Source organism: Arvicanthis niloticus, chromosome 18 (genome assembly GCF_011762505.2).
Source record: "Arvicanthis niloticus isolate mArvNil1 chromosome 18, mArvNil1.pat.X, whole genome shotgun sequence".
Lineage (NCBI taxonomy): Eukaryota > Metazoa > Chordata > Mammalia > Rodentia > Muridae > Arvicanthis > Arvicanthis niloticus.
The window spans coordinates 19,019,546-19,040,489 of record NC_047675.1 but is presented as its reverse complement, the minus strand read 5'-3'; the positions used below and the strand labels follow the sequence as shown (position 1 = coordinate 19,040,489).

The window sequence follows — 20,944 nt, the reverse complement described above, 5'->3', positions numbered from 1 at the left end:
AGCGTCTTTGTGACTGCTATCCCTTCTGGAAAGGTCTTCCCTCCCGCCCCTGGAGAATCTACCAGTTCTCTTCGTTACTGGTCACAAGTTCCCTCCATGCCTACCTAGGTGCTTCCATTCCAAGCACAAGCATCCACAAGGATCTTGTCATAGTTTCTTGTCCATCTCCGGATGACAGTATAAATCCCTAAGTGGTCATTCTGTATACCCTGGCAGACAGAGATTGGCGGTAGTATCTAACCTAGGACTCCCTAGAGTCCTGGAGAAAGGAAAATCCACTGCTGGAGTCTGGAAAGAGAAAGGCCAACCCTCCCCCCCACCCCCCAAACACCCAGTGCAATGCATCTTTTAGAGCACTTTCCTCAAGTGATCTGCAACCTGTCAGCGGTGAAAGGCCGGTAGGAATTCGGTTAGGTGCAACTGGAGGATTTGAGAACCTCCTTCACCCACGCGGCAAGGCTAGCCCCACACTGGCGTGCAAGGACAGAGACACTCTTGGGCTTCTCATCTTTTAATTCTTTATTGTGTATGAGCGGATACACACAGCACGGCAGTACAAGCAGACCGTGAACACAGGTCAATGGGAGACACACGGACCGAACACTCGATGCCACTGCTTTCTACTACAGGATGCGAGCGAGCAGGTTTAGAAAGCGCTGCTGGGGAGCAGGTTTACAAAATGGTGACAGGGAGCAGCAGGGTCACAGCAGAGCACAGAGGTCACAGACAATCCAAGCCACTGCCATGCGATTATGGAGACCCAGGGGCTTACAGGTATCCTGGCTTCTAAAGAGAATGTAGACATTTTTATTTTATGTGGAATCTCCCAATTTTTAGTTTTGGCACCCAATGAAACTAAACAAAGAAGAAATATCACAAGGCCTAATAAACCACAGAGCCAGATGGCTGGGGATGGGGGTTTTGGGACAGCCTGTGACATATGAAGCCACCTATACCCTTACTTAGAGCATTCCATTTTACCCTGTGAGAACGTACCTCACCTCTCTACTGCTGAGGAAGTCCTGCCTCAGAGACAAAAGGGAACAAATCAAGGTCTGAGAGCCTTGGGTTCTTGCACCAGGAAATCCTAGGTGCTTGTGGAGTGTAACTTCCGTGGCTAAGTCTAGGCAAGAGGACACCTTAAATGGAATCCTGGCTCAGTAAAAAAAAAAAAACAAACAAAAAAAAAACACTACTGTTTTGTGCCCTTCCAAATGTAGGTCTCAGCCAATTAAGAAAACCATGGGCTAACTGTTGTCAACATTTCAGCCACCAAAAGGCTTCAGGTCATCAGAGAAAGATGTGGGCCAAACGAGACACAGACAGCAAAGGACTGCAGACTGGGGGAGGAAGATGCTTCCTCCAGGTCAGCTCACATAACGACACTGGTACGTATTGGATATTTAGAGTATGCTAGGAACTACCCTAGGTCTGTAGCTCAGTCATATCACGTCACTGTCGTGTTAGGAGTTGGTACTTTTGACACCTCCCACCATACAGATGAGAAAACTGAGACCCAAGGACATGCAAAGGTCACAGAGTGTGTGTGTGTGGGGTCTTAATCCTGGCACTTTGAAATCAGAGTGCAGGCTTAACATCTGTCCATGGTCTCTCTGATTCTCTGACATCACTGGATTGAGAACTGGGTCCTTCAAGCCCCATGTCACCTGCCATCAGTGCTTAGGAGTAGGGGGATTCTAGGGAAACACTAACTCCACAGAATAGTGTCCACAGGGCTGGCCTCTGTCATTGGGTCAGGGAAGCCCCATAAAGACAGAAGGTGGATGTTTTCTTTGTAGCTCCTTCCTCTTCCTGTGTGCAGTGGTGCATAGGACTCACGGCCCCTTTCCTCACAGAGGAGGGAAGAGGTGACTGAGGTGATTGCCTTTCACTGCTTTTCTCCATGTTTTAGCTGCAACAGAAAACTATGCTAGCTCATAAGTGTGAAACACAAAAACATCTGTATGTGTTGTATAAATCGACAGTCACCAGCACACATGAAGGCAACTGAAGAATGGAGTTTTAACTACAATTGAGCTGACTTTACATCTGTGCTGCCACAGTGAGCCACTGGCTGCCATCTTGGATGGTCTAAGCACTAGAAGTCATGGTGAGAAGCTGGGATGGATGTCTCTAGTTCTGTCATCCCATGGCTAGGTCTAGTTCCGGTCTCTGAGGGGGTCAGCCAAAGAGGAAAGCAGGTGAGGCTTGTCACAGGCTTAGCTCAACCTTGTTGCTGCCTTGGGGACAAAGGGGCTCCCAAGGAGGAAAAAATGAGTGAAGAATATTTGGGGGGAGGGAGGGGTGCTCTATTTAACACCAAATCAGACTAAAACACAATAACTTTTCAACATTTCAGTATCTGTGGACTTTGTTCTCTAGCCGTTTTGAACTGGAACCCAGGTCCTACAACCTCTGGGCTGAGAGGAATCTATACTACCCTTGTCCAAGGTTTGGGGAGGAAAGCCAAGAATATCTTTTCCTTCTCCACCTAAGACTTCCTCTAGGATCTCGCTTCCAGAAGCTGGCCTCTGAGCTCGGAAACCACGTCTGTGAGGTCAAAGGGCAGAGGCATGGAAGGGTCATCCTTCTCCCAGTACGGCCGGCAGTCTGGTTTCTGCTGTGCTGGTAAAGTCCGGACGATTCGGGACTGGCACCTAGGATAAGAAGAGCAGGCAGTTAGTCCACCGGGGAAGTACTGGAAGCTCCAGGCTTCTGGAAGATGTGCGGAACGGCACTGGCAAGTGCACACGAGTCCCTGTGAAGGCGAGCGTGAGGCAGACAGCACACACTTCTGAGGAAAATCTGCCTCTCTGAGTGCTAGAGCTTCAAGTTTTTCCAATTCCCATATTTGTATTATCTCCAGTGGCTGCAGGAAAGCCAATCACCAGGGAAATTGAGTTACTCTGCCTTTAAAATGGTGAATTATTTTTTCATTATCTCAACAGTTATTTAAAGTGTGTGATTAAGCCATTATCAGATTTAAATGTTTGTGGGATTTCGATGTATTACTAGATTACTGGGAAAGATTAAATTGAATTTACTGCATTAAAACGTCCAAGAATAGATTAAACAATATTACAGACCAGGATTGACTTTGGAGATCCTGGAGATTTACAAGTGTCCCAGCTTGCTGGGCTCAGAGAAAAGGCACTCCAAGGAGAGAGAGGTTTATAAGGATATATGCAAATAGAGGTTAATAATCATTTCCACTGATGAATAGGTGGAGAAACTTCCACAAAATTAAATTAAGAGGCTAGCAAGAGTTAGTCCCCAAGGAATACACTTAAATCACGGTTTTTATTAAATGGATTATTCATCAATAGTAGAGAAATTAATTATCATATGCAGCTAAATTATAGCCTGGTAGGAAAAAGTTGGGGTAACATCCTCACATCTCTGAGGCACCACCCTCTTGGAGAGTCGAGCGCATCTAAAATTGGGCTTGGGAAATGCTTTGGCTTCAGCTCTAGTTATCTGAAAAATGAGGGTCATAGAAAAAAAAAAGACACGGATGTAATAAGTAATGAATGATTTCTTACAGGCAGAGAGCATGCACCAAACCTGTGTTTCCAACAGCTGTGCGTGTGCCCCATCCCTGCCCTCCCCCTCGCTGTCAGTTGAAGAGTGGCCACGCCCACCCCAAGTCATAGGACTGGGCAAGATCCTCAAGGAAGGACTGTCTTCTCTAGGGGATTATTAATGGTGAGGAGACTCCCAGGGGAAAGCATACTTCAGCGTTACACCTATTTTCGCATGTGGTTAATTGCTATACCGGCATCCTATGCACTCAGTCCGTCGTACGTTACACGTAACATTCCAATATATCTTCTGCTCTCTGCATCAGACCCTGATAATAGCGTCTGTTAACATGCACTAAGTACTATTATGTAGCACACCACTTCATAAATAATAAGATTAGCTGACCTCGGGGCCCCAAGAAGAGTAATGTGTTTAAACGTTCTCATTATTTATTTAAAACAAGAATTAAAGCAACAGAAGCAGATTCTGACAATCCTCTTAGCATAAATATTCAACTGTTTGTGCTGATAAGCACATGTGGTGTGGAGGGGCAGAGGGCGTGCCCTGTAGCCTACTTCACAATGGGTGCTGGAGACTACATGGCTTGCTGTTACCCTTCTTAGGGGGCGTCTCTGCAGCTCCTGTGACAGTCTCTAAATCACTTGAAAAAAGACGAGGGGGAGTTAATATTCAAGAGAAGCTGCGACTAATTACAAAGGGACCCAGCAAAGCTTTTTAAATTGTGCTTTCTCTCGGCCTCAGAATCGCAGAGTAATGCTCAATTTACTGGGTAGGGAAAGTTATTCCAAATTGAGCATTTCAATCTCACAGTGGATAAATTATCCGTGCACATATTATCCTGCTTGGCAGATTAAAGGACTGTGATAAGTGTCGATCCACCTAGAATATCATAAGGTTTGTAAAAAGTCAATAGAGATGCTTTCTCAGCTGTCAAATGGTTTTGCCTCCTCGCTTTGAGAAAGTATTAAAAATCTTCAGACCCATGGCGAAGCTGTGTGCACACTGGCCTGTGCAAGCATCCCAAGGCCTATGGCGGTGCTTCTGGGCAAGCTGCTTCCCACCCTGCTGCCACTGTTCTTACCAAGGATGCCTGGTGGGGGACCCACCTGGTTTCATACAGACCCTGGCTTGGAGCTGTGTGTGTCTGTGTGTGCGCGCGCGCGCATGTGTATTTACAAAGCCACTGACTTCATATGGGTTGGAATGAGAACTGTTGTTGAGTTTCTCTGAGATTTTAAGATTGCTGTGAAATTCTTCTCTCAGTGGCCAGCAAGAGGGCTAAGCAGGGTTTCGTGTTTGAGCAGGGACACCTGTTCCCCCCCCCCCCAGTCTGGTTCAGGGTTATAGCAGACTATGGAAGAGTTGAGGATGATCTGGGGGCTTCTGCCCCTTTTGGCTGCTACTGTGGCTCTTGCACACATCACTTCTGTCTGATGGGGTCACAGTGTCCCTAGGCGAGGCACTGGGGAGATGGCAGCATCATGGGTCATGGCGGGTCCTCTGAAGACACTGCTTCTAGGCAGTGCTTTATCTTATGGAGCTGTGGGCTCCTGTCTGTCTCATGGTGTTGACAGAAATAAGAATAACAGCAGTGGTCCAGGATTCCTGCTATCTATCCCCTGGTTTTCAGTTACCCACAGTCAACCAATGAAGAATTCTAGAAACCTTTGTTAAGTTTAAAGTTGTGCACGATTCTAAACGGTGTGATGGGATCCTGTGTCCCACCCAGGATATAAGTTACCCATGTCCCTTGTAACCATGCAAGTACACTGGATGAGCAACCTGGCTTACACCGTCACGATCTGGAGTCAGAGGGCAGACAATCCTCCTGACATGATGTCAGAAGGTCCAGAGCAGCCCGAGGCTGCACCAAAGCATCATGGCAGTGTCGCCCACGTCAGCCCAGCTCATCACTGTAGAAACCTCACAGCACCTCCCTCAGGGTGACTGAGGGGGACAACTCAAATTCATCTCATTTCTATTGCAGCTCTGTTAAAATGCTTCTGTTTTATTAGTTACTGGTGCTCATCCTTTTCTGTGCCTATATTTAAATTAACTTTATCCTAGGCATATATGCCCAGAAAAATTGTTGTTGTTGTTATTATTATTAACCATTAATTCAAGCATGCCTGAGGAATCTGGGGAAATATTCCCTACAGGTTGTTGTTGTTTTGTACTCGTGTGTGCATGCGTGCATACAGTAATGATACTGTGACTTTGGTTTGCTGTGATTAAGTGAATGAACAGAGATAATGTTTGGAAGACCACCCTGCTCACAGCTCAGTAACTATTAAATATCACCACTATCATTATTGCCACCACAAGTGCCACTGAGGGACAAGAGTTGCCATCAGTCCTGCGTGTTACACTGTGGCTCTCTCCTCCTTCCAAAATCCCTCAGTGGGGGCCTCTGGACGGGTTCTCTAGGGGAATCTCAGCAGTCCTGGCATAGTTCTTTGTGACTGGAGTCAAACGGCCTGTGGCTTACCCAGTCAAGCTGCTGCAAGTTTCCAGTGGCTGGCTATAGGGCACAGACTTGGAAGGAGCAGTAGCTACCAGCCCACACTAAAAAAGGGTGCTGGTTCAGGCCCCTTGAGTGGTGGCTGCTTTGAGTGGACTTGCCACTCACAGGAACCCATGCTGGGTTGTTTCTTAGCATGCATACCCTTTATCTTATAGTCCCTTGCACAAGGGAGGGGCTTTATGGGCCTTGAGGCATGGTGATACTAATAGCACCTTCTCTCAGTGATAGGGGATGGTTAGGAGAGGCGTGAAACTCAATCTGGACAAAACCAGAATCGACCTGAGGTCTGAAGCAGGGGCTGAGGGAAAATTCTCTTTTGCTCTATGCAGCCCTGACCTTCCATGGTCATTTTCCTTCCCTGCCACCAGAGGCAGGGTTCTAAACCATACTGTCTGGTGGAGAAGGCTCACAGGACACTGCACACTGCACGTTCTCAAAACTTTATTGTCTGACGTAGGGATTTTGTTACTTGCAACCCAAAGAATCTGATGGTGCCAGATGCTCTTCCCACCTCGGCCACTGCTCACGTGTAAAGCCCCTACCATGCATCCACGCTGCTGCTGATACTGTGCAGCCTGCACGCCAACGATCTGCCTTTGAAATTCCAAACTTAAGGGCTTTTGCTAGGAAATAAGCCAGTTTTCACGGCCCAGCACGGAGGCCACAGCTTCCAATGTCCGTTTTCATATGAAAAAACTCCATTTTTAGACGCTTCTGGAGTTAGCAAGTAAACATGGATCTACTTAGAAAATCCTGCCCCTCTCTTGAAATACTGAATAAAAAAAAACCCCACAAACAACCCCTCCCCCACACACCACCAATCTACAAGCCCTTCATCCCCCTTTCCCAAATTTTCCTGGCTTCTACTCAAGTGACTCAATGGACCATCCTTGGGCTCTTTGCTGTTCAGGATGGTTCTCCCTCAATGACCTAGTGAGAGAGCAGGATACTGGCTGGTCCAGAGGTCCTGCAGCCCTCACCCGGAGGTATAACTCACTGATTTCCCCCAGGGCTTCACTCACAGCTGGGCGATCAAGATGGCAGCTACATTAGTGAACATTGGCCACCATGCTAAAATTAACCACTTTAGCTAAAGTGTGTGTTAATTATGGGTATGCAAGCAGTCAATAAAGGTTAATGCAAAAGCCAGAGGATAAATTTCTTCCCTTATCGTGTCACTTCACAGACTAAATGACCAACATTATACTTTGTGTTTTTAATCAATAGGTTTTACAGTAATGTGCTGGCCATTGATTTTAAGAAAACACATATGGTCATCCTCCTTGTCCCTAAATTTTGCAACAGATAGAGGAAGGCAGGTAACATTTCCGACACTCTCCAGACAATGATAAGGGTTCAGGACAAGTGGCTTCTGCTAATAGACTCAGGAAGATGGACAAGACACACACGAACTTCATGGAGAAGTACTATCAGGCACAAGCCACGAAGAGACAAGAAAAGTGAGCCACCAAGCGAGAGTTCTTTACTGGGAAAGAGGAAAGCAAACACCGAGGAAAACAACTACAGTCTGGTGTTTGAAAGTCCAGTACACAGTGCTGTGGTCCCCCACCCCACACTGTCCTTGCAGAGAGCTAGGAGGGGCTGGCTTCTAGATTCCTATTTGTATGAGGCCTGCCTTATCCTAGGTTAACAAGAGGCAGGCAGAAACTGAGTGGGCCCAGACCCTGAGCAAAAGCTGGCTGCCCTTTGTATTACATCCTATCTTTATCATGGATTTCCATTTCAATCAGAATGGAAGCTGCTCAGCAGCTCTTAGCTATTCTTGACAAACTGAGATCTATAGGTGGGAGGGATGAACTTTTTTCTTTTCTTATTTTTAGGAATCTTGCTATAACAAATGACTGAACAACCTCACTTTTCTCTCTTTTCATCCTCAGGACTTTGAAGTTCTTACTGGTATTATCTACAGAAATACCTGTTTATCCTTCAAGTGCGGCATGCCCTGTCTCATTATAGCCTCGGGTGACCTTGAGAACATATCTCAAATTCCTGGGTTTCTTGGCTGTTACATGAAGTGCACGGTCCTCCACTCTGCTTGATCTCTGGAGATCAAGACCCTCCACAGTACGAAAAGTACACACAAATGCAATCATGCCAGCATACCAACCTCCTACAAGGCACAGATCCTATTTCTAAAACACAGCTGATAATGCAATGTTATCTAGGAAGGCTCTTAGCACTTGGAAATTTTTTAAAAAGTAATTAATGCTTCAAAAAGTGAGACAAGTTTAAACTAGTAACTATACCAGAAAATCTCTAAACTAATGAAGTGGGGTTTTCACCTACAATGAGGAGGATGGTCACTCTGGCTAAAGTTAGCTGGGAGACCGCTCTAGGATCCCAGCCAAATCCAAATCCATTCTCTCAAATACACCTCAAGGCTTATGGGGCCTCAGGGAAGACACACTGGGGAGAGCCCCACTAACCCACAAAGCCCAGGTATCTGGAGCAATATAAAGAATGCAGGAATAGTGACTGAAAGAGGCACGGCTTTCTTATAGGCCTGAGGCTTCCAAGGAGTCATAGATCAGAGTGGCTATGAAAATACCTGTTTGATTCAGCATCTCTGGGCAACGAGAGTCCGCACATCTGCTACAGAGTGATGCAGTGTTTCTGTGTAGCATGGCTGCATGGTCCCTGCACGTGCACAGTTTAAGGGATTTATTCACCTTAAAACCACTATTTAAAATCTGACGTCGGGCCATTTCATTGTACCGTTTCCAGGCCCCATTGTGCTTTGTTTCTGTTTGTTTCAGTGATGAGCATGTGTGCAGGCAGAGACATAGTGATCTCAGCCTTAGGCTGGCATGGTGCTTGTAGAGAGAATATCTTGTGTATGTTATGGATGAACCACCTGTCAATTAAAAAACCTATGGCCTATAGGAAAGGGTAGAATAGAAAGTGGGACATCAGGAGGCAGAAAGAATTCTGGGATAAAGCTAGGCATAGGGGATTCACCAGGGAAGATAGGATGAGACAGACACATGGTACCTGAGCACAGGTAACCAATCACGTGGAAGAATGTAGATTAGAATAAGTGGGTTATAGTAAGTTATGATCTAGTTAGAGAAGAGCCTAGATATATGGCCAGGGTATTTGTAAATATATTTTGAGTTTGAATCTTATTTCTGAGAGCATGGGGCACTCAGGACCAAACTTTTACAGATATTGGCCTGTCTCTGATTCTAGCATGAAGAAGAAAAAAGCAAGAGGATTGTGAGTTCAAAGCTAGCCTGAGTTACTGAGACTCTCTCTTTCATATGTAGGTATGTGTACACATATGCCTATGTATACATATACTTAAGCATGTACATATGTGCATTATATATGTACATTTATATGTATGTGGATACATATACGCATGTACGTATGTATGTATGTATGTATGTATGTATGTATGTATATATGTATGCATACACAGATATTTTATACACATATACCCAAACACACACTTAGTCTTGGCACTCCAAACCCTCTTTGTAGATTTCCATTACTGCTATTATGACATTATGGACAATGTCTACACATGATAAGCTACCCTATGCTACAGCCACTATGATGGTCTGCTTTGTAAAGGTGGTCTTATACATTATGCTTTGGAAAGGTGATCTTATATACTAGCATGACAGTCTTGAATAACTCATTTATCTGACACAGAAGTGGCTCCTAACTGAATTTCAGAGAGGGGCATGGCTTTTCACCCTCCCCCTCTGGGTTATCACATCAGTGTTTTCAGATCTGTAAAGCCAACACATGTCCGAGGGAGGAACCCCAGCCTTTGCCCACTGGCCGCCTTTCTTTCTTCCAGCTCTGCATACCTTTTTAGCAGTCAGTACTTTTTAAACGTAGCCACTTGAAGCTAGGCCTAAATCCTAGTTGTATATAGACTACGTCTGAACCTCACGAAGGAGGAATCTAATAAACAAGGCTGTATGGATGCTTTTAAAAAGGCTCCAAAACACCAAATATACCAAAATATACTTTTAATGCCAAAACCACTTTTGAATACCAAGATGATGCTTCAAATGCCAAGCAGTCACTGCCTGAGAGCTGGCTAGGCTGCTCAGCACAGACAGTGCTGTCTGGAGGGAGTACACAGAGTGCTGATGGTACTGTTCTGTCAATGGCTGAAGGAAGTGACTGGGAGAGCCAGCTTCTGGAACTAGACTGTGTTCTCCACATTTCCTTAAGACTCAAAAGGCATTTCCTATATAAAGGAGTTTTTAGAGGTCCCAAATCTTTTCTCCAGAATGTAAGTGACCCATAATTTGTCCGAAAAATAACATTAACCCTATATCCCCCAGTACCTATGAGCAGCACGCTTTGGAATATGAAGCAAACACACAAAGGCGTGTGGGTTGGAGGCGAGATTTCAGAGGTACGGTGCTGGGAGGGTAAGAAACTGGATCATGACGGGGAAGACCCAACTGATGAATTAAACCAGTGATGGATTCCCAACTGCAAGAACCATCAGCTCACTGGAGGTGTGCCACTGAAGGCTATGTCATGTCCCTAGCCCCTTGCTCTGCCTCTCAGCTTCCTGTTGATCATGAGGTGAGCAGTCTGTTACATCATGTTCCTGCCGCCATGATGTCTGCTTCACTACAGGCTGGATGGGGCACGGCCAGCCAAGCATAGGCAGACACCTCTGAAACCATGAGCCAAGATGCATCCTTCTTACTGTTGTTTATCAGAGAATGAGCAGCAAGATTTTTGCTTTGTTTTTAAAGGAGAAAGAGCAATGAGCTTTTCAACTCTGGGATTCTAAGAAGAGCCTTTCTTTGCTAAGGGCGTCTGGTCTCCCTGGATGATGGAGCTGGGGCGGAGAGAGAAAGGTACTCACACAGTGTGGCCAGATCAGGAGGTAAAGAGATGAGGATGGAAGAGCTTCCTGCCATTTTAAGGCAGGGACATTTCCTAGTCATGTTAGGGCCCAAAGGCATCTCCACTCTCTTTGCAGGGGTCTAGAGGAATGCCATACCCTCCTTCTATGGCTAATGTGGAACTGCCTAGGCCAGAGCTCTGCCCCATCCCCAGTCTAGGTGATTACACTACATGGTCCTCACAGCCTCAGTCTAGGTGATTACACTACATGGTCCTCACAGCCCCAGTCTAGGTGATTACACTACATGGTCCTCACAGCCCCAGTCTAGGTGATTACACTACATGGCCCTCACAGCCTCAGTCTAGGTGATTACACTACATGGTCCTCACAGCCCCAGTCTAGGTGATTACACTACATGGTCCTCACAGCACCCCCTCCTCCTGCTGCTCTAAAAATGGCCCTCAGAGGTTTGCTGTGGGGGGGGGGAGCGGGGGGGTTGTCACGAGAGATTGTGCCACTGTTCCTTCAGTGACAACTTTTAGACCAAAGGGACAGCAAAATCTCTACTGAAAACATAAAGGTCACTAGTACTAAAACACACGGTGCACATGCCTACGGTGCACATGCCCGCACATTTTCTATTTGAGTGTTTTGTCTTCAAGAAGGAACTGAAGCCCAGAAGATTAACAAATCAATCCAAGATTCTATAGCCAAACATATGATAGAGTCCGGATTCAAAGCCAGAATTGTCTGACTCCAAATCTTATGCTCTTTGTACTATTCTAAAATGCAGACAATGAAAGAATCCCTTGGGTATCTTATTAAAAAGAGTTTCCCAAGGACATAAGCCCCAAGTCAGACTCTCCAGAAGAGAGTCCCAGGAATCTTAATTTTTATAAGTAATTTCTAGGAACAGGCTATTCAGGACAAACACTGCACCATATAAACCTGGCCCAAAGGACCACAAAGATACCAAGGCAGGGATGTAATGGGGTCGGGCGGGTGGGGGGACGACATAGGATGTCTTTGTGTTCACACAGAACATTGAATTCATCTCATTACAGAGGAAATCAGAGACAGAGTAGCTTTTGTAGATATGCAACTGGGCTTGGTAAGCAGACAACTGGTGACCTTCCAGGGTTCAGAGTATCCAACAGGTCTCCCAAGGTCCTTCCCCCACCTTCAGGGATGCTGGCAGGCTCACAGAACCACTTAATACGTGAGACCGCTTGGCCCACCTCTTGAGTGTAAATCCGGGAGGCAGAAGGTTGAGAATAATTTTATCCCAGGTTCATTTGTCGGCTTGTCAGTTGCATAATGATGGTGATGAATGGGCTACCTTGACTGCGAACATTTAGGAGCTGCTGACCTTTGATCTCTGGTCACATGATAGGGTCACCTGAAACCTGCATGACTTCTACCTGCCCAAGGGTAACAATATAAAGGTCAAATGGGTTGGCGGTTCTATGTATCAAGTCTGAGGCAACTTGGTTGGAAGCTTTAAGAGAGGCCGGGTTGGGTTCCCCAGCACACAAAGCTATGGACACACTGCAGAAATGTGCTCGACAAAAGATATACAATTTCAAAGCAGGCTGGAATAGCTTTCCTTGCAAGGGAATAGAATGAACTCATTATTTTTAAAGGGCAACAATGAAAACAAACACTTTGGAAGAAAATATATTCTGCCAGTGACTCAGCCGTTGGGAGGGAAAGCACACGGGCATATGACTTAATGAGTGTTATTAATGCCGTACCTGCCGTGGCAGAAGGTCCAATCGGATGCAATTACTGGAACAAAATCCCCACTGGGTCCGATCAAGCCCTGCTTTCAGCCATAAAATACGGTCTCTCCACTGTCCTCTGTCAGCACAGCACCCCACAAAGGGCTGTGATCGACAAAAGATAACCCTTTCCAATTTCATGACTTTCCTGCTGCTTGAAACCTAAGTCAAGATTGCAAGGGACAGTCTCAAACTTCAGAAAGATTCTAGAATAACTTAGGACCAGAAATTCAAGTCAGTGTGGTTTTTAGATGAACTTACAACATTTAAAAAAAGAAAAAAGAAAAAAACCCATTTCTTCCTGCAAACCTTAGGATTTGCAAATCTTTGGAAATCTTAAGATTTTTTTCAAATCTTTGGAAAACTTCCATTTAGTCAGAATCAGATAATAGCCATCACATGGGTAATAAACATAGTTATAAAAATAAAGGCCAGAGAATCAATGCCATTGATTTCCCAAACCTAGAAATGACATACCCTGGGCAAGAAGCAGATGTCAGAGAAAAATCTGATTTACTCAGGGGGTCTAGTTTTCACAAAGGCTGCCTGCAAAGTCAAAGACAGACAGACAGACAAACACTGGAGCATAATCCATTCATGCTCTGGAGAGATAAGCCAAGGGAAGGACAATGGCTTACTGGATGGAAAGCCAGCTATTCTGACTTAGGGATGAGCGTTGGAGTTGTAAGCTGTGAAGAAAAATCTGAGTTGGTGGCTTCCCCATTTGCTCACCTGTCTGTCCATCTCCACAGCACTGCTACCTTCAGAAAGACTTCTGAGTAGCCTGCTTACCTGAGGGTTGGATGCTGGGAAGCACCTATCTATGTCCATTTTAACCCTATTTGGAACTTGAGGCCCAAGAACATCTCAGAGGTCCATGGTGCTTGCGGAAGGAAGCTCTGGATCACCTGACACTAAGTACTGAGCTACAGGCTATGTTCAGACTCCAGAGAAGATGGGAAGGGCTCAAGAGAGAGGTGCCTGCTCACTAAGGGCATACCAGACTTCTGGTGTGGATTCACACTTTGCATGGACTTAGCAGGTAATAAAAGTCAAAATCCTCCTGGGCATGGTGGTAATCCTGTGATCCTGGGCCTTGGGAGGAGAGGGGGAAGAGGAATAAGAGCTTTAGGTCAGCCTGGGCTACTATGGTCCAGAAGACCCTTCTCTATTTCCTGTTAACTTGTCTTCAATTCTCTGGTTTTCTCTCTTTCCATCGGTCTGCGTGAGCTTTTGGCTCCATACACACTGGGTTATTTGTTCTTCCTTCGGCAGGCCAAGAACATGCTCAGGGTATTGGTATGTTATTCCCTCCACACAGCACTCCTGTCTCCACCGTCAACGGTGCTGGCCTGCCCACTTGCCCTCCGAGTTACTGCTTAGAGACTCTGAAGAAAGGATTTCTGACTGTTTTGCTCATTGCTATAGTCTCAGGCCTGGAGTAGACCTGAAAACCTGGGAACTCACTAAGAGCTGAAACCCCTTGTGCTTGAACTACACCGGTGAGATGACTCTCCCTGCTGCATGACCCCAACGGCAGCAAAGGAGAACATGTGGCATGCTGAACGAGGTGGTAATAATAACATCGTTACTACCTGTGGACAAGAGGGACGTGGTGGGGAGGACGTGGGTCTGAGAATCCAGGACACTGCTCTGCCACTATTTACCCTGTGTGGCTCATTTCTATGATGAGGGGTTAAGTGAGATACCCCTAAGAATCTCCCCAGCTCAAAGCAAAGATCCACACACACTATTTCTCACCACTAGGATAGGACAGAATGTTATCTCAACTTTAGAGACAATCAATTGGGGACCTCGCTCCAGATCACAAAGCCAGTATGTCACACAGACAGGAGCTTGGTTCACTTTTCATTCCAGCATTTTCCTCTTGTGGTATAACTGGAAGTACCACCAGCCACTGTCATTGTGAGTTGAAAGCCATATTTGCACACAGGCCCTAGTTTTCTCAGAGGTAATACATGTGCAAGGAAGTCTCCGCTGTACCACTGGCCAGAGCCTAGGCTGTCAGTGCATGGCAGGCTGGAGAGAATTGCTCCTTTGCAAGGACCTTTGTGGTTGCTGATGTAGCTCTGTAGCTCTTATGAAGGAGAGAAGCCCAGAGCACAGCAGGAATGAACTCAGTGTTCCTCTATGGCCTCTGCATCAAGTTCCACCTTGACTTCTCTCTAAGATGGAGTGTGACAGGGAAGTGTAAGCTGAAATGGACCTCCTTTTCTCCTAATTTTGTTTTGGGTCAGAACGTTAATCGCAGCAATAGAAGGCAACCTAGAACAAGCAGTAAACTAGATAAGGGTCCAAGTTTTGTGGCCCCTACATTGGCTGCTCACAAGAGGGTCTAGGAGTTATGGTTAAAGAAGGTGAAAGCTCATCACTCAAGAAGTCCGGGGGGGGGGGGGTCCCCAGGAAGGCAGCACAGATTTACAGGACCCTGTTGTTAATTCTATGCTCTGCTCTGCCACCCACAGATGAGTGCCTTTCTTGAGGCCCAGTGTGTTCCAGCCACCACACCGCAGTCGCAGGAAGGAAGGAGAACGGGAAGAGAGTGGCATATGCTCCTCTTCATCGTTCAGGGATAGCCAGCCTACAAGGGAGGATGGAAAGTGGCTGTCATGTCCCTTTCTTTCCTATTGAAACTGAGATTCTACAGTAAAGGAGTGAAAGTAGAGGGCTGAAGATGGAGTCGGTGAAGCCCAGGGTCTCAGAGGCCACCGTGAAGACTTGGCTGTTCCTAAGTGAGGGCTGAACTGCTGGAGGGTTTTACATGGGAGGGCGGTGAGGCCTTCACCCCAGTGCTTTGCAGAATGCCTCCATGAGAAGAAGCTTCTATGCTCGCCCCTCACATAGAACTGGAAAAACTCGCGAAGGATCTTCCATGAGTCCCCTCTGCACTAGGACAGAAGAGACAGGCCAAAGCCACCTGTGATCCTGAGTCCCCACCCCAGAGCTCTACAATATCATCAGTTTGTAGTAATACTGCTTTTCTTTTCTGTGTTGTGGATTCAGGCTGAGGAAGAGGCCCAGCCTTCTATGCCAGGGCCAGCTTCAGAGCCAGCACTGGGCTGGTTTGAAAAATGACTTGGCTTGCAAGGTACTTTTACAAAGAGAGCAGACTGAATTTTAAGATCCCTAACTGAGGTTTTTAATGTGTGCCTGGGGACACTATCTATAAACAGAGTTCTCTGGAACCTTGGGAAGAAAGGAAACTGGCAGAGAGATGGCCTTAGGGGAGTACTGGGGTCCTCAAACCTTTGGCTAACTGGGCAAATGGTCCCTGGGAAGGAGAGGCAAGGGATTCAAGGCATTAGGTTTTCTTCTCGTCATGCTCCCTGGCTAGGGTGGGTTCTTCAGGGCCCTGGGCGCTTGAGCCTGTAGTTCCTTCACTGTTCAGGGGTGACCTCATTCTCCTAGGACCAGCATTTGCTTGCTTGTGAGGTGACCCTGAGGAGGGCACTTAAGTAGCATTGTCTCATCTGTCAAGCCGAGACAGCACGGAGACCTCGAGTCACATCTGGTAAATACTGAAGGGCTGACCACCTCAGCTCATAGTCCCTGGCTCCGGGAAGAAGGTTTTCCACTCCCATGCGATAAATGAGCAAGGCCATGTCCTTGCCATGATGTCTGGTAGTGATGAGGGGGGTGAGGTGGATGACAGACTCTTTGCACAGACACCCAGAGGCCCTCACTGTGGAGCCTAGGCACCTTCTCATTTGCCCAAATCCAGAAGGTCATAAGGAATCAAAGGATGACATCTGCTGGAGCAGTGTGTCATTAGAGAGGAGTCTGGGAACAGGAGGCCATTACAAGCCACCTTCCAGCTTCTGAAAACAGGGCGATTAGCAGAGAAGCTCTGCTTCTTTCCAAGCAGGGCAGGAGACGGGCAGTTGGGAATGGCCAGGGCTGGGCGGTGAGTCAGGCTAGCACAGTGAGGCCTGATTAGCTGTTGTGACCTCCTGCCCTAGGCCTGGCCTGTTGGGGAGCCAGGCTTCTCTGCAGACTGCTAAGTTGCAATTTATACTTTTTGGAAGAACATTCTGCAGTTGAGAACACCTGGGAGTTCGCTCAGCCTACCTCACTGCGGCCTATTATGCATCCTCTGCTGCCTCGCTCATTTCAATTGCTCTTTCTGTGAGCTGCCTGCCTCAGAGATGCCTAGTGCCCAGAGGTGCCTGGCAGTAAGTTCCAAGGCTAGGCTTTGGACATGCCACCAGCAAGTAGCTTGCCTGTGAAGCATGAATGAAGTGAAGCCAGAAAGGTAGTCCTTCCAAAATGGCTTTTGCTCTGGCCTTCAAGCGATGCCACAAATGTTACTATTAATTCACTTTTTTGTTTTTGTTCCCCGCCCCCCCCCCCACACACACACCACAACTTTGTGAATTAAAAAAAAAATGACTTTAAAAAAAAAAAAGTGCAGTGGCTAGTATGGAGATAAGACAGAATGCACTGTTTCCTGAGTGAGGAAGACCGGTGAGCTCTCCCCAGGGTGGGAAGAAGAGGCAGAGTTCTGGACAGTTGTACGTGTGCCTTCTGGGAAAGATTCATTTGAAGAGCAGCAGATATGCCCTGCACAGGATTTAATTGGTTCTAAGATGGTCTCCTGGAAGTGCCTGGGAACTGTGGTCACTAACTCTTTTAAAATGATTTATAAAGTTCGTTTCCAGGAGCGAGGTCTTTGGGCAGTGGGCCTGTGAATTATTTCCCCATTGTGGGTAGAGAGTGAGGACCGGGAACATGCCACTGAAAGAATCTGAAGAGACTCTCCCTGGAAAGGAGGGACTTCTCATTTTTCAGTGAGGTAATTTCTGACAGCCATGCTTGCTCTTCCTGACTTCAAATTTAATAGAACCTCTGTCCTTAGGAGTTAATCTCATCTGTGGGTCCCTTGGCTTACGGTGATGTTAACAGACTGGATATGACAGAGTCAGAGACCAGGATCCTGCTGGCCTTTCCAGTTTCCATGTGTTGTCTGAGAATCTACTCTGTGCCAGGTGGCCATGTCAGTGGATCCTACTGACATTGGTGTGGTTAGCATTCCACCTTACAGATGGAAACACTGAGTGGGTACCAGAAACTCTGGTAGCTTAGGCAAGTTACATACCCACCCCAGAGCGCATGCTGTGAATCACTACCTTCCAGTGTTACTGAGCTATTTCTGAAGTTCTAAATCTAATGACATAAAGAGAGTGTGGGGACACAAAACAGTGTCCCTTTAGACCATCTGTTTCTCATGGCAGCTACCTCTAAGATGCACCGACTGCTGTTTCTTAATTGACCAACTCTGGGTATTACATGAAGCTCCTTCTCTCTTAGTCCACGCATGTGCGAATGGTGTCTGTGGTAGCTAGGCTCTTAAGAACCATGACTGCAGCCAAACACTAATTGGAGCTTGGGGAATCCTGTGGAAGAAGGGAGGAGGAGGACTGTAGGAGCCAGAGGGGTCAAGGACACTGTGAGAAAACATAGAGAACCAACTAACCTGGGCTCACAGGGGCTCAGAGACTGAACTGGCAAACAGGGAGCCTGCATGGGACTGACCTAGGCCCTTTGCATATATGTAATAGTCACATAGCTTAGTCTTTGTGTAGAGCTCTGAATAGTAGGAGCAGGGCTGTGTCTGACTCTGTGCTCTGCCTCTGGGACCCTTTCCTCCTCCTGGGTTACCCTGTCTAGCCTCAGGAGGAGAAGAGGTGCCTGGTCTCACTGTAACCTGGTATCAGGGAGATATGCATGGGAGGCCTGCCCTTCTCTGAAAGTAGTAGAGGGCAAATGGATTGGGGGGCAGGAAGAGGAGAAACTGTGGTCAGGAGGTAAAATATAATTATATATATAATACATATTATACATAATAATTACATAGTATTATTTTATATATATACACACACACATTATATATATATGTATGTATATCAAGTAAATATATAGAGGGGAGAGGCTATATTGCAATGGTGGAACGTTTTTCAGTCACTTCCTTAACTGTCTTTGTAACTTCAGATAATATGCTTATGTTATCTTTAGTTCCCCTGAGCCTGGGTCTCCCCTTAGAAGTCTTCTCTCCTCAGTTAATCCTTTCTGAAAATGCCCTCAGAGACGCAGAATAGTGTCCAGATCCCCTGAAGCTAACAATTGAGATTAACTTTTTTGATACGAAGCTCTGATCCATTAAAGTGCACAGTCTTTGGTGAAGTCTAATTGATCTGTATTTTTCCTCCAACAACTTTTTTGTTGGATATTGACTAGTTGACTAGAGCCTACCATACTCTGGTTGTTTTCTTTCCACACTGTACCACTGATAGCCTCTGGCCTTCATGAAAGACTGTTAACCCAGCCTGGAGACAATTCCTAAAACTAAAAGTAACTGGTATGAACTGTCTTTAAAAGCATTCTATAATCTTTGATTTGAACTCACCTGGGTTGGAAGTTTCCACTCTACTTCTATAAGATCACAGGATCTGGTTATGTGTGCTCTTTGTCTCTTGAACTAAGTCGGTGTGGGGGTTAGAGTGGGAATATCTCCAATCGCATCTAAGACTCTTGGCTAAGGGATGATACCCAAGTCCTCAAATAAAAAGATGTGCATGGGATTTAATTCTCCAGATTCCTAGCAAGAGGTGGAGGCATGGTTCTGTCGGCCATGTGTACATATCGTGGATTGGCAAGTCACCCTTCCTACAACCCACCAGCACCTCTCTGGAATATGGGTGCTAGCAGATAAGGTGGCATGTGGAGGAGCACTCTCTCTATGGTTAAGGCATTCCAAGCGACAAGTACAGTTTAGGGGAAACAGTGCAATGTGCAACAGCCCATGTAACAAGGAACTCTATAATGACCAGGGCGCCTTTGGTAGCACAATGTTTACCATCAAGATTCACTGCGGAGTTTGGAATGTCTACTTACTTGTGGGCACTAAGGTACAAAGTATTTCATGACCACAGCTCAGTGGTCGAGTGCTTACCTAGAACACTCACCTAGCAAGGCTCTGAGCTCAGCCTCTAGTATTCTCGCTGGGAACAAGTATTTTGAACTATGAGGTTCGTACAAACAAGGTCAGCATGTCAGTTAGATAGTCTTACCAAACGGTCTCAGCTCCAAACAGATACTAGGAGGCTGCAAAATTTGACTCGAAATCAGTGCCCACTGCTGAACAGTATTAATTGCAGGATACCCACAGAATAGAGTCCCTGGCAACAGTAAAATAGGATGGTGGAGTGGGCGAGGGCGGGGGTAGATCTGCTCTGCCAGAAAAAGATTTCCAAACACAAGATAATTGCTAATTAAAACAACAACCAAAACAAAAACCAAAAACCAACCGGGACACTGATGTTACCAGTCAAACAGTCACGTACTTGCCTAGGGTCCACGCATATCTCCAGATGCAGGGAGTAACAGCTAGGAGAGCAAGGGCATGAGTGGGGTGAGCTATGGTCAAAGAGGACTTTGCGCTTATCTACAAGAGCTTATGCTTTGATGAGGGAATATATTTGTTCATTATGCTGTGTGGCTGGGACCAGAGGAAGAGGCAAGCAGCTGGATTGGAACCGGCTCTCCTCAGCTCAGGATGCTCTGCAGTTATTGGAGGTCATAAAGCCTTCGGTCCCCAGTTCCTCACTCTCGGACTCAATTCTAGAAACCCTGTGAGGACTCAGTTCCTGGTCTGGACAGATCAGCTCGGTAAAATAAGTCTTTTGCATCACGAGGGAGATTTCTCCACAGGACTCTTTGTTGGCTTTAATAAAGACAGGCTCCTTGGAGGGCTGGAGGGGAGATTTATTTTGAAAGTCCACTTTGTGTCTCTAAACTTCTGTTGATGAGACTGGGGTTCAGCCTGGGAAATGGTAAACGGGGCAGGAAGGACCGGCTTCTAATCCTGAACGCTGTGTACAACTTCTCTGCCCTCTTCACGCCTGTTAGGAAAACTTGTCAAAACAAAGTTGGCAAGTGGAAACAGATGTTTTTTTTTTTTTTTTTTTTTTTTTTTTTCCTACCAAAATGCTCTTAGGAATAGTTCTGTCTCTTTTCTGAGTTAACTGTATGAACGGCTTCTCCTTGTCCTCTGTGAAGCCCCTGACATGCTTCTTGGCCCTCCCTGGGCATACATGCTCAAAAGGGCCTGGTCACGGAGGCCTAAAGTTCCCTTGCACCTTGAGGACAGGGTAAGGCCTGGGGCTCTCAGTGCATACTCTGCCTGGAGCAGCCTACACAAGCAAAGTGGGCACATTCTTAGCTGGCCTCCCA

At 46.4% G+C, this 20,944-nt stretch overlaps 1 protein-coding gene across 2 annotated transcripts in view; it reads right to left on the bottom strand.

Moving 5' to 3' along the window:
• Positions 1–501: 501 nt before the first annotated feature.
• Positions 502–20,944, bottom strand: part of Fto (FTO alpha-ketoglutarate dependent dioxygenase) — a 345,735-nt gene continuing 325,292 nt past the window's right edge. For both annotated transcript variants that reach the window (XM_034523083.2, XM_076915616.1), the window contains exon 9: positions 502–2,657. In XM_034523083.2, the coding sequence (XP_034378974.1) occupies positions 2,504–2,657 (154 nt within the window). In that variant the 3' untranslated portion in view covers positions 502–2,503. The remainder of the gene's footprint in view (positions 2,658–20,944) is intronic.